Here is a 14,527-nt window from a genome sequence, read left to right as displayed (position 1 = left end):
ATGAAAGACAAGCATTTCAGATGGCATCTAATGATGGATGTTATTTCAGTAATGCTTGCAGCAGGCTTCAGCCTGGTAAGGAGTTAATGTAAATTACCTTTTGCCTAAGAGAGAAAAATGTGATATGCTACTGTAGGTGTATCATGCTTTAAAGAAAAGAGTGACTTAGCAGCAATATTCAAAAAGGCAAATGTGCTCAGTAAAAACCACTAAGATAATTGTATTAAAAGGTGAGTTAGTCTCAGAGAGAATGTTGCAGGGTTCATTATCACTCCTATCAACTTTAGAGGGAAAGGACACAAAGTTTAATCCCAAGAAACAATGACAAAACTGTTTCAAGCTCTTTAAGTTCTTACCTAGCCGTCTGCCTATGCTGCTGACCCTTAACAAGCAGAGAGGCTTGGGAAGTATCATCATCTCAACGCCACAGACTCTCTCTCTCTCATTCCCCTCCTTATTCTTTTATTTTCTGATATTTTTTTTCCTCCCCCAAGACTATTGCATTTATGTAATCGTCCTCTTATTAGGGAGATTCTGCTGAACTGCTGACAATGATGTACAGTGGTGCTGCGCTGGCATGACGTTTGGGGAAAACGATTCTGCTGCACCACCACACAAAACCAATTAGAGAACTATTTTCTGCGACAGGTCAGGAATTTACATTGTTTCTCATAGAAAGATGTGCTTTTTAATTTCTTTATTAAGATGACATCCATGTCCCTTGCGACTTTTAGGGATGACAATCATTTGCTCATCACATGGGAAAGTACAATCAGCAAAATCGCATTACCAGTACGGGGCAATGCCAGAAACTCCAAGCATCGTTCCGCATTTTCCAAATGAACTAGTTTGAGAACCAATAATTAGAACAATATATATTGATAGAATTTTTTGACAGGACCTTTAGACATCCACCAGGGGGGTAAAGTAATGATAGTCCACATACAGCTGGCTACGCTATGTTTGCCGAGCGCAGAAACATCATCTTTGTCAAATCAGTAAGACATGCAGAAATCCTGTGTGCCTTCAGATCAGGACATGATAGGAGATACTAACTAGCTTTGGTTTCTTCCCTGACTTGAGGAGGATAAACTATCTCTCTTTAGTGAAGTCCTGATGGTCAGCATTTTATACTGAAAAAGAGAACTTAAAAGTTGTGTCTCTGTTACCAAACATTTCCCTGCACAAGACTGAAATAATATCCAGAACTAACTCCATTTACCTCAGTCTTTATCAAGGGAGGCTTGGCTCAAAACACTTGAACATAGGGAGATTATCTGAGATGGAATTTGGTTTATCATGGAAATAGAAATTCCTTAAAGTAAATTGCACTCATAGATTGCTTTAACGCAAACTTCTAAACAGTCTTGCATAAAATAATAAAGAAACAAAAGAAATAAATATTTGATTAAGCACTTTTAAGATTCTGAAGTATGACTTTATCTGGTTTTATGAATGCACTAAGATAATATCTGAATTATAGTTACTAATCAGTATTTGTAAGAAGCCAAAACTGTATTACAGTGTGAATTCAAATTAACAATAAAAAAGACTGCATTTCAACAAGAGTTGGTTTTGTACTGTGCCAAACTCACTTACAAGTTGCAAAAAATCTGGTCTTACCAGCTTCAAAAAAAAAAAATCCTGAATGAAATTTTGAAAAATCACGTATTTCATACAGTAAAAATTCTCTTCCAAAGGAACAAAAGGACAGATTTTTTAAAGGAATAAAAATTTTATTAATTAAACATAGGGATTTCAATTAAATTAATTTGCTTTAAAAATATTTTCATTCCAAAATATTGCTTATATGAAAATATAAAGATAATGCTACTGTCCTAGAATTAAAAAGCAAGCTTTATACCTTACACTTGACATTTTTGTTTCAAACTCCCTAAACCTACAGGAATAATTAAAAATTATATAGACTAAAGTTGATAATTTGAACAAGGATATCAGCACATAAAGGTGCAGAAGATGATTATAACCATCCATATTAGTAAGAGCTTGCCTTTCTGAACACAAGAAAATACTTGATTTTATACTGACTTTAGTAAAAAGGAGATCTCTATAGATAGATGTAAATTTATATATTTAACTTTCACTCAGGATTTTAGTTTTATTCTATGTTTCTCTTCCACAGCTACGTGTCTATGTGAAATCACTCAAATGTTTGTATTCAATCTAGCTTAGTAATACAGTTATAAATACAGGAAGCAGCAAGGTTATATCATGCTTTATTATATTTTTATTTTCAGCAAGCATGATCAGAGTAAGAAGCTGGCAACGGGAAGTTTCTACGTTCCAGTCCCGATTGTATCACTGAGTCAATGTGTCATTCATTCCCTTGTGTTCCTGTCAACCAGTTGTAAAATGTGTGAGAACAAATTCTGCACTTTTTTCCTTAAGTGTTTTCTAAATTTAATCCGATATTTTTCTGTGCAATGTCAAGATGATGTTAGTTCTCTCTTCTTTAGGAAAAAACCCCACCAATACATAATTAAATGTGCTGGCAAAATCTATGTTCATACACTACATACCTACAAAATCTGTCAAAATACATATATACTTAGAGATGTAAATAAATACACACATCGACAGTGATATTTTAAAGATAATTATTATGCCTATAATATATGTAATTTTGAGGGATTTTTGCAGGTCTATGCTAGAGAAAAATGTTTTGGTTTAAGGAAGATTCTAAACTAAACATTTGGATTAGTATTTAACCTCACTGATGGGGAAAAATCAAGACACATACTAAAAAATTTCTCACCAGCAATATGTACAGTGAAAATATCTCCAAATTCCTTTTGCTGATCCAGTAAGAATTTGTAAGCATCTTTTCTAAAAATCAAAGCTTTCCCAAGGTAAGGAATCCAGCCATTTATTAGTGGGGGCTCTCCAGTCTTTCTGTTAAAAACAGGAAAAAAAAAAAAAAACAGGAGTTAACTTTGGCACGAGAGCAACTCATCTTTATATATCATATATTACACTTAGACCCACCATTTACATCTATAATTCCTGCAATGTATAATATGTTGCACAGAAAGTTCTTCAGATATGATGGCAGGTTAAATCTAATCACACCTCTGAGCACTGAAGGCTCCATGTGGTGATTAGGAAAAATAAGTGAGAGAAATTGAGACGCATTTAACTACAGGTCGCCTAGTTATTACCATCAAGTTATGAACACAGAAAAATGACATTCAGTAGAAAAACTACCAGCAAAGAGTCATCTCATTTTCAATATTTGGTGTGTCAGGGGAAGATGTATTGGAAGGCAATTATGACAGATTTAGGTAAATAGGATGCCGACACACCACACAAAACAAGTATCCTTACAGATAATGTTTTAGTAATTTCAGCTTAGCAGCAAAGAGAACAGCCATTCTACATTCTAACTAAATATCTTTAAAATATAGGATAATAATATAGGCTGAACATTAACTGTAATAAATCTTAGTCTCTTAAAATTTTTAGACTAAGACAGAAATGTGTCTGGACAGTTTAAGAAGGAATTCCAGGTACTGATGTTTGCATACCAGTTTAAAAAAGCAGCCACAGTGTGTTAGTTATCTTTATGGAATAGTATAAAACACCTTTTAAGACTCTACTAAATTACATTTTTCTTTAAAAGGAAAAAAAGGTTCCCACACTGTCCTACTCCTGACTGCAAGTAAATATCTTTCCTTCATGCTGGTCTTTAGATGCTTGAATCTGATTTACAACAAAGAAACATAAAGCGTGCTTGTTCTGGAAGGGATTAAAACAAATATTCACGAACAACTCTGCTGCGACATCCCATCTGTGAAGGTGACTTATACTACATGCAGAACAACTCATTCTGATTAAACACAAGATATTTACTAGCTTGGATCTAATCAAAGATCAAGGGATCACAAGCTTTACTACTATCATACACAGCATGGATTTTTATGTAGCTGGATTAACCCTATCATAGTCACATTCCCCCTTGAACTGCTGTAACACAAATGAAAAAAAACAGCAACAAAACCATGGTATGCTGTATTTCCTCTTAGTTTTACTTTCATAATTAAAACTTTTTGAGCAGGAAAATACAAACCAGAGATTTGCTCACTTACTTAAAAAAAGTTATAAATTTAATTTACAGATAAACATGTGGCTAAACCAAGCTGCATATTTTGATCTCTTTCTGTTTAACTGACTACTAACTTCAAATTTAGATTTCCAAGAACATCCTTTTCTCCTCTGGAAAACCAGTATATCTTCCTGTCTGACAGTCTCACAACCAACAGCTTGCTGTGTCTTTTTCATTTCCTTAAGTTTTTTGGCTTTGCCATTTTGTTTGGTTGTTTTGTAATATGTTTTTTATATTGAGGAGAAGGTGGAGCCCCTCTTTCTTCAACACCTCCCAGAAACCACTGCATTAATCATCCTGTAGTGGTCAAATAACAACATTATTTATTCAAGTGGTCCAGAAAACTTTGTAATGTTTAATTGTGTACTAAGTGAATAAAAGCAAAGAACTAATCTGAGATTACACGAGAGGGATCACTAGCCCTGGAAGCATAGCAGCCAACTTGATACCCTCAATTATCCCTTCCAAGCCCATAAAGAATCTGGATGATTTACCATTTCCCCCCCTCCCCAGACTATTCAGTCCTGAGAGTGTCCGCCTTTCACTTCCCTGGCTGGACGCTGTGTCCTGTAAGTAGCATCCTGACAAATATTTAGATAGGCTTTTTGTCATCTTCTAATTGAATGCATCTAATTTCACCCTCCATGTTCTGTCATTCGGTCAGAAGCTGTATTCTTCACAAGCTCTCCGCCGGGTAAAAAGAAGGCAGCTCAGAAATCCAGGGGAAAATTAACTTAATGCTCCAAGTCTTCAGGATCACATCAGGGAGACGTTTTGCTATTGCAAAGACGTGAGGGTCATCGTTCACTTCAGACGTGTTTAGCTCAGCAGCAATAAGCTTAACACTGTTAAACACTGTGTCAAGGCTACGTGGCTTCCAGAAGAAAATATAACACCAGTTCAAGTTACGACCCACAGCAGACTGATAACAGAAATGTGTCTTCATTTCTAGCTTTCTGTCTCTTTGGAAGATGGAGGTCATCCCCACGACTTATCGATGTCTGCTAACACAGGCAAAGAAAAGAGCGGCCGCCGCTATTTCAGCGCCTCCCCAACTCCTGTGCTTCTCTGCACAAACTTTCAACAGAGCAGTGCAGCCAATCCCATTTCCTGAGGGATGCTTACCTGCATCCCAGGTATCTCCAGAAGTCCTCATCAACTTCAGATGCTAAACAGAACCATTAACAAAGCCCACAGAAACTTTCAGTGCTTAATTAATTTGCTCGTGAACTTTAACTCTGGACTCACTCTTCACAGGAGTTGCAAAATTTGATAATTAGGGAAAATATTACAAGCATTAAAGTTATATTTTGCTCATGACAAATATATTGTTGTACCAAATGCAAAATATAGCTAAGAAATATAAAAGAGCACTATGAAGTGTTTTGATGGAAATTTAAGACTGCAATTTTTTTTATTTAAGCATTTGGAATGTCTTACAGATTACATTTTATTCAGGTCTAGTCTAACTGCTTAAATTCTAATTCACTTAACAAACCTCACGATATTCCCAGGTCTTTTCACTCCACATATTGGGGTGGTTTTGCTTATATAGAAGAATATCTTTACTTGTCTGAGAAGCCCCTGTGAAGTCAGTAAGACTTAACGAACAAATTTCTCACATATGTGAGTGAATTTTACAAATAAAGCATCAGCAACATGTCCAATGCAATCTATAAGTAGACAGATCAGTTACAAAGTAGAGGGAGAGCAACACAGTTGTATCATCCATCATTGTTAAATGGATAATTTCAAATGGCATTATGCAAAAATCAGCTGGCTACAAATACAGCCCATAAATAGAACGAACAGATTTTGATAACTGTAATTTTTTTTGCTTTCACAGAGAAAAGATACTTTCTTGTTAGCAAGTAATAGAGTTGCAACATCTACTTCACCAAAAAAGCAAAGTTTTGGAGTTTGTTTACAGTTTCCTTAAGGAAATATTTTTCAGCTCACCTAAAATACAGAAGGCACTGACTCAGGTGTGATTATTTAGCTACTGAGGTAAGGCAATACTAAAAAATGTGGATACTGTATCTATGTATCACTTATGCTAAGCAGCAGTGATGCAATAAAGCAGGAGAAAAATGGGCTTCAATATGCATATTTTGGAAAATATTCAATTAAAAATATTAAATTCAATGTCTCTTCATATGTTTATATGCACTAAAAGGGAATTATTTTGGAAACCCCAGTAAGGTCATTTGTAGAGGTTTCTAAACATTACTTTTTTTTTTTTTTTATTTTTTATTTTTTTAATGTTATAAAGAAAATACCCTAAAGATTCACAAGCAAACAGACTTTGCCAACATGATCTATCATAAAAATATTATTGCTTTATAAAAGCACACAAGACTATTCTTTTCTTGGTTACACCATTTCAACATCACTGCAGTGTGAGGCATTAGACCCGAGTAAATGAGAGTAGAATCTTTCTTATCTCACTGGTTATTTGTATTCCAAAGGAGCAGATGCCTTTCAAATTATGCAAAAACCCACAGCGCATCTTGTACTATAGCAGATGAACAGGTTAATTTTTCTTTTTGCACATAATAAATCATAAGTGCTTTAACACCCATAGTCGCATTTCATGAACATAAACCTTCTGTTTAATAATGTCTGTTTACAACTAGAATCAGACATACAGTAATCTCTTGCCTGGGATAAACATTAATCCAGATCTGTCTAGAAAAATTATACAATTCATTACCATAAGTAATCTCTATTGTGCCCCATGCTTAACCTTCATCTTTTTTTCCTGTCCTATAATCTTGCAAATCCACTGGTGGTGTATGATTGGCATCTGGTGTTAGCGCAGCCTTCACTGCACACAGCACAGCTGAAGGAGCCCGACACGAGCGCGTCACTGCAGGGTAAGGCTGCTTCAGCTGACCCTTCTCACCACAACTTTCACCAAAGGCAGAAAAAACCCACGGGCCGGGGGGAAAAGGGTCCAACAGTATCTCTTGCCACAGAGGGCTCATTTTCACTTTCCAAACCATGGTTACCATCCCCAAAAGCTAAAGGTAGTGCTCTGATTTTTCCTTACTATCTTTGGACAAACCATTATAATACCATGTCCAAGCTGGAACACACCGTGTCAGGGGACTTTAAGGAATGGAAATGGATTGGTACAGAGTAGAACAAAAGCTATTATGAACATGTCAAAGCAGTTAGAGATTACTCACAGGCTCGATCACAATATTTAAGCAACAAGACATGACAGACAGTGTCTTTCCAGGGGCTTATGAACACTCTAACTGTGAGGAAAAGAATGAGGCCAAAGGCTTCAACCCCAAGAAAGGTAATCCCCAGAAATGTGGTGTCTGGAATGTCTTCTTGTATTATGAGAGAGAGAACACAGGAAACTTAGGACAGGAGGAAGCTAGTGAGTCTATCTTTCTATTTTTTTTAAATTTATCAGTTACAGTTTTCCCCTGGACTTACTTATAGGTGTTCTATATCTATGAGGACAGAAAATAAAATTTTCTTTCAAATATTTTGCCACAATGCAATTTTTGGCATCTATAAAATTATGCATGTCTTAAATCCTCACCCAAATTATCTGACTCAGTGATCGCCTGGAACTCTAAATCTTCCACGTTGAATACATGGCAGTATGAAAAAGCCTTCCCTGCAGAACAAGCCGGATGAGAGTCTTAGCAATATAAAGTCTTTTACCCTTGAATTCTCAGCTTACATACTTCCTGTGGAGGTAAAGACATTGCTCGTATCTGATTGCTGATTTCAGGTTTGTGGGGAGTAAATGGATGCATCATCTTGAGAGAGACATGGATTGACTTGATGAAGAAGTGAGAGTCCTGGGTAGAAAAAACACTGCCACTGCCTAGGTAAAGTGGTTTCATACTGCAGTATTGATAACCATCTCTTTTTCATTAAGATAAAAATAATTTGTAAAATAAAAGGACAAAGACTCAGAAAAAAGTAGCAAATACACTTTTCAGCACACCAAGGAGAGAAGAGTTTTTCTGCGCACCCAAAAAGAGCAGTACAGAAAACAGACTCTAGTGGTAATGTGAGACAAACTGGGAGAAATGCTGACAAAAGCAAATCAACCAACTAGTGAATTTTTATAGCGATTTTTTTCCCCAGAAAAATGTAATCCTTTAGTTGAAAGTTTTTAATGACAAAAATTTCTGGGATTTTAATAAAAATACTTTTTTTCTCTCCTTTAAATCCATACAAGATTTTGTTGCTAAGATCTCTAACTATAATCCATTTACCACAGGAGCATCTTCTTTTCTCTCTCTTAATTTAATTCATTTAGGTAATTAATTTAATTTCATTTAGGTAATCCCCAAATATCCAAAAAATACCAAGACTCAAAAACTCATACAGTAACTCTGAAATATCACTCTCTAAGAAATTTTATTAAGAAATTTTATTTAGCAGTTTATACTAAATTATATAAAGAATTGTATGTTGACACTGTACATAGCAATTCTTCACATTGTGTTGAAGGACACATCTGTAAATTCTACCTCTATTTGTAGTTACCAGTTGGGACATTGACTAAAAAGCCAAAAGGCAAGTAAATGCCCATTTTTTTCCCCATTGTGGGAAAGTAATCCAAACAGCTTTAAAATGGAAACCCACTAAAAAAGAGCTTGTGATTCAAACGTTATGAGAGGCTGAAAATTCTGAGAAATTTTACATTACCAAATGAAATGTAAAGTTTCATAACAGCCAGGATAGGAGTCATGGTGATGACAAGACCTGCCAATGCAACAATAATTCATCAGTATTAAAAATTAATACACATTTAATTGTCATAGCCTTATTTTTTCAGTCTCACTTTGCTTCTGCTCTGGGTGAAGTCTGTGAGAGCAGCCACGACTACTCAACACTTTCCCTGACCAAGCCCAAGGTTACTCTATTACATTTTACATTTGAGGCTATTTGTCCAGCCCAGCACTTTTCCTTTCTTAATTCAGCTTTAATCAAAGAAAAATAGGCTAGGCAGAGATGATGAGAGGTTACTTATTTCGTACCTGGTACTCCAGGTAGGGTGCTGTGCACTGGTATCTTACTCATATTTTCCTATGCCCTTCTTGAAGATACTCAGTATCAGAGTCTCTCCAGTCTCCCCAAGCAATCTGTTTCTCCTCACATCTTTATCTGCATGCTTTACCTCAAGTCCACTACTTCTCAGTCTGTCTGCAAAGGATAGGAGAATAAATGATTCCCTTCACTTCTGCAGGAACACTTAATGTATTTAAAGGCACTTATGTTCTCATTTAGTCTTCTTTAGGTTAAACAACCTCGATTTCTTCCAGTATTTCCTCATAACTATTTTCTAGACCTCTACATATTTGTGTCACATCTTTCTTGATTTTTTAACACTAGCCCACACCTTTCTCTATGGCAGTGTCCTGCACTGAGCACAGCAGTGCAATTACCTATTCTGTCTCAAGGATGACACCCTCTGCCTCCCAGCACAACCCCAGCTTTCTGTGCAAAATCACCACCGTGTTCATAAAAACCCAACTTGGGAACCATTACAGCCCTCAGCCTTTTCCCAGAGAAAAGATTGTGCTCCCATCCAGATGCTGTTGATTAGTCCTCTGTGTTTTCCAGTTCACCATTTGGAATGCTAATCCCTCCTTTGCAGGCTCTCAGACACTCCTCTTTAGGTATTATCCACAAACATAAACACTTTTTTTCCTCATATTCATGGGATGAGAATATGAAGTCCACCTGTATTTCCTTTTACTCCTATTAGGAACGTATTTATGCTGCACATTAACTGACTTCACCAAAGGGAACCCAATGACTTTTGCCTGGTATCTCTTTCTTAATTAATTCCTGCACTTCAATATACTGCTTTGCTGCAACACATGCTAAAACTGTACACAGTAAGTAGCTCATAGTAGGAAATCATATTAACCGTCTGGCCTGGAAGTGACAAGTGAAGTGTGGATAAGAATGTCAGCACTCCCCACAGAAATATATTCAAACAGGCAGAAATCATTCCTTACGTAATAGAGAGCAAACAAATAAATTCAGGAAATCTCACAAACAGTGGTGGGGCATTATCACATTTTAAAAACCCTGGTAACAAGGAAAGAGAGAAGAAAGCTAGATGGGAAAATATTGCTGCTTCTGTATGCAGCAACACCGTTTTCTTTAAGAATGTCATATATAATTTCAGAAGTAAAAAAAATAATTACTATAAAAATCAAGCGCTGTTTTCTATAAACTGCATGCTAAATAATGCAGGATGATCATTAGAACAAAAAGGGTGATGAAAACAGACCCTTCACTTAATGTAACTGAGCCATCCAGAAGTTCAGAATCTTGGTTAACCAGACATCTCTATAATCACCAAAGAGAAAAGGAGCTTTTTGGAAGTATTGATCTTTATTAATGATACAGATAGATTAGAATTGCTCATCTAGGTAGCCAGTATTATGGTTCCCCCAGATTTTCCCTCATTCTGTCTTGTCTTTTCTCATATTTGTTTTTTGATGCCAGTTTTCCTGACCTACTCATATGAAAACATTTTTCTCCTGCCCCTGATTCCTCAGCATACTTCCACCCTGGCTGCTCATCCCTCTTGGGATGCCTCCACACACCTGCCACAACCATTCAGCCCCTTTCCCATCCACTGTTCAATTTCTTCTCAAAGCAAACTCCTGTTAAGAGCTGGGGAGCCTCTGCTCTCATCTCTTTCAATTTGTCCTTAGTCTAGGTATTGTCCACCAGCTTTCATTTGCAGTTCATGCTCAGCCAAGCCCCTTCCTGAATCCTAACCACACTGTCAGAACTGTGAGCCACACACACACTGCACTGGCATAGGGAAGGAGTAAGGCTGTTGGTGAGTCTTGTCCAGTTTCCCCACTGTGCTCTCCTGTCTTTCCACACCCATCTGTTGTCTCCTGTCTCAGGCAGAGACAGGAACAGCCTTTGTACAGTGCATGTCTGCATTGTTCACTGCAAAATTGATCCTCAGTTGTGAGATCAACTAGTACTAAAAAAATCACTTCCTCTCTCCATCTCCCCTTTCAGGGAGTATTAGCCATTTTTGAGAAACAAATACAATTCACTCAGGATGCATGTGTGTGTACACATGTATTTATCAATTATGTGTATCAATACAGTTTATGTGTAAATAAGAATACCTATTTCTATACACACACACATACGAATTTATGCAACCAAAAATCACATCATAGGAACAACTGAGTGGTGCTGCAATTTATTTATTTTTTTTTGTAGTAGTAGTAACACAAACACTTTCTATGTTGTAACACAAACAGCTTTTTTGTAGTATTTTGGGTTTAGCCTTAAGTTTCTGATGCTATAGCCATGGTGGCACTGAGAGTATCAGTACCACCCTTTTCACCTGAGTGCTTTATATACCATTACAGACCAGCAACAGACCACTGCAGAAAACTGCTCCATCCTTCACTCTGTCTACCATGCACAGAATTTTCAAATACCAGCAACCCACTCTTGATTTATTGAGGTAATTAACTAGAAAACGGGGCCACTTAGTCTGTCTAAAAATCTCCATGTGCATAGCTTTAGAAGAAGAAAAGGTTTTGCATTTTATCTTTTTTAAAAAGAGATGCAATACAGCTAAGAAGATTTTTAATTAACAATTTCATGACTCCCACTGTTATGGCCATGCATACCCCAAGTGGAAACAGAAGCACATGGAGATCTGCAAGCAATTTCCCTCCTCTCCCCCATGAGCTTCAGATGTCAGACATTTCACAAACTGTATTACAGAATTAACAGTCAGGACATATTTTGCTCAAAAATGTATTGAAAAATTCCAAAGTATAGTCTCAACAGTTGGATAAACACAAAAAAAACCCCAGGTACCTTATTTAGTTCACTTACTTGCAAATAAACTCAAAGTTGGTATAATGAGAGAAGGTAACTAATCCTGCCAGTAAGGCATATATCACAGGGAAACAGCACTTGAATACTGTATTAGGTGAAGGTTTTTAAAGTCTGTAAGATGAACACAGTATTAGTAGGTGTTCTTCTCTTTCAAATATTATTCAATTATTCATATTTTCTTTCCAGATATTTATTTTCTCTCTTTTCCTTCCAGTGTTGCAAGTCTATTGCACATGTTAAGAGAAACAATCTTGTAACAGGGTTCCCCACAAACATTCATTCTCTCCTGCTTCACCTCCTTCTGCCACCAGCCTAGATTAACATCTCAGTTTCTCCATCTGAACTGGTTTTACTTCTCTCAGCAGAAACTACAGGTGATCTATTTCAGCAGAAAGCATGCTGCAATCTGCACTCTTTATCTTTGGCTTTTCACAAGCTTCAACAAGTCTCTCCTCTTTTCCCCCTTCCTAGATATGCTTCTGTATTCTTTGCTCTTCTTCCAAATATTTTCTATTTTGCTTATACCTTTCCCTCCTTCTCTCACCCTGAGCTCTGCTCTGGCTCTGCCCCTGCATTCAACAGCATATGGGTCTTTTTCAAATCAGACTTTCTCATAGTTCACATTGGATAAGTCCTATCCCTTCCTTAACAAGCTGCCACAATTAGGGAGCCACAAATCCAATTACTTGCAAATGTATTTTCCTAGGTCTGTGCAGTGATACTTTTCACATAAATGTACGTATGAGCAGCACCTTTCTATAATTCATACTATGCACTATGAAACAGCAATCTGATGGACTCTTGAGTCTGAAGTCACTGGCTATGAAAAGTGCAGTCTTTTACTAAGCCATCTTGGGTAGGATAGACTGAAACTAGATCTCTTATTATGAGGGGAATTCTGAAGTATCTTAAATCATTTTTATTTTTAAATTTAAAAAAAAAAAGAAAAAAGTAGCCCTTAAATATATTTCCCACAAAACAGCTGCTCCTCAATTTTATTTAGCAAATATCAAAATGAAGCCAGTCACAGCCTTCTCAGCTTGCCCACAGCTTTTCCTAGGATGCTGAAAGGACTTAACAAGAGGGCTGGTGGTGCCCTGTCCTCCTCAGGCAGATTTGCAGAGCAGCCTGCAGCCACCCTCAGCCACACGGACTCTGCGAGCGTGGGTCGTGTGTCTCACAGGCAATCTCTGCCCGACCTCCCCCTGGGCTGCTCTCATCTGCTTTTCCCTCTCCTGAGCCCAAAACTCTGCTAAGCCCATAACAGATTTAATATGTATTAATTTAGGAGCATCAGTGCATTGCCTGAAAACAATGGTTTGATGCTTGGAAAATACATTCCTTTAATTGGTCTGTGGCTGCCCTTCTTAAATATTTATGTAAACTCTATTGTGTTCAAGGGCATCAGGGTTAAACCTAACTGAAGCTTCTGGCTTGTATTTGTGTGAGTTCTCTCAAATGTAATCCTTATCAGTTTTAGGCAAACTAACTAATTCCAGTTTTAGGTAAATCAAGAATTCATTTTTATTCTGCAGTCACAGAAAGTACGATACTACTAATTGAAGATCATAACATGGAACAATAACTGGGACACTGTAGGTGTCCCTACATGTTTTAAATCCCTCTACTATGAAAAATGGAGTAGAAAACATAAATAAAATGCTCAAATTTTTGAATTAAAGTGAGCAAATGTCAACTTGGGGACTGTAATCAGAGACATTAGGATTTCAAATGAGTATTTGTTTCATTTTTTCCTCATTTGTTTCCTGTGCAAATTAATATTTAGGATATAACGGATCATCTTTCTGAAGGATCCAAGACGGCTATATATGAAAATAAATTATCCTTTTATTTTCTTTTTTCAAAACCAGATACCATCCTACTGAGTTATTTCATAGAATAATGGAGTCATTTAGGTTGGAAAAGACCTTTAATATCATCAAGTCCAACCACTGCCCTAGCACTGACAAGTCCAGCACGAAGTCATGTCCCCAAATGTCACTTCTACACATGTATTTCCAGGGACTGGGACTCAACCACTTTCCTGGGCAGCCTGTTCCAATGCTTGACCACCCTTCTGATGAAGAAATTTTCCTGACATCCAATCTATACCTCCTCATGTGCAACTTGAGGTCACTTCCTCTTGTCCTGCCTATTGTTACTCAGGAGAATAGACTGACCCAGTTTCAGGGAGTTGCAGAGTGATTAAGTCATTCCCGAGCCTCTTTTTCTCCAGGTTAAAACACCTCAGCTCCTTCAGCCACTCCACACAGGACTTGTGCTCCAGAACCTTCATCAGCTTCCTGGCCCTTCTCTGGATGCCCCAGTGCCTCCATGTCTTTCCTGTAAACTAAATACAAGAGCCCAAAACTCAGCCAAGCCATGATGAAAAAATGGTGAACCCCAGAGCTGGAACCAGGCATTGATCTGCTGGCTCTCCCTGTTTTTTCCCCATCATTCCCTAGAAATAGAGAGAACACTACTTGTGCAACTGGTCCTTTAGCCAGTCGTCCCAAGCACTGAAGTCTC

The 14,527-nt window shown here is 37.2% G+C and overlaps 1 protein-coding gene across 5 annotated transcripts in view; it reads right to left on the bottom strand.

The window, feature by feature from the left end:
- The window catches only part of LOC130248976 (cytochrome P450 7B1), a 124,949-nt gene that overhangs the window by 19,145 nt on the left and 91,277 nt on the right, over window positions 1-14,527 (bottom strand). For 3 of the 5 annotated variants that reach the window (XM_056483210.1, XM_056483211.1, XM_056483212.1), the window contains exon 2: window positions 2,777-2,913. The exons of 1 other annotated variant lie outside the window; for it this stretch is intronic. In XM_056483210.1, the coding sequence (XP_056339185.1) occupies window positions 2,777-2,913 (137 nt within the window). Of the gene's footprint in view, window positions 1-2,776; window positions 2,914-8,806; window positions 8,864-14,527 lie in introns of all 5 variants that reach the window. One more of the 5 variants, XM_056483213.1, reaches the window with a different exon arrangement.

This window comes from Oenanthe melanoleuca, chromosome 2, assembly GCF_029582105.1.
Source record: "Oenanthe melanoleuca isolate GR-GAL-2019-014 chromosome 2, OMel1.0, whole genome shotgun sequence".
Taxonomy (NCBI): Eukaryota; Metazoa; Chordata; class Aves; order Passeriformes; family Muscicapidae; genus Oenanthe; species Oenanthe melanoleuca.
This window is presented reverse-complemented; position numbering and strand designations above follow the sequence as displayed.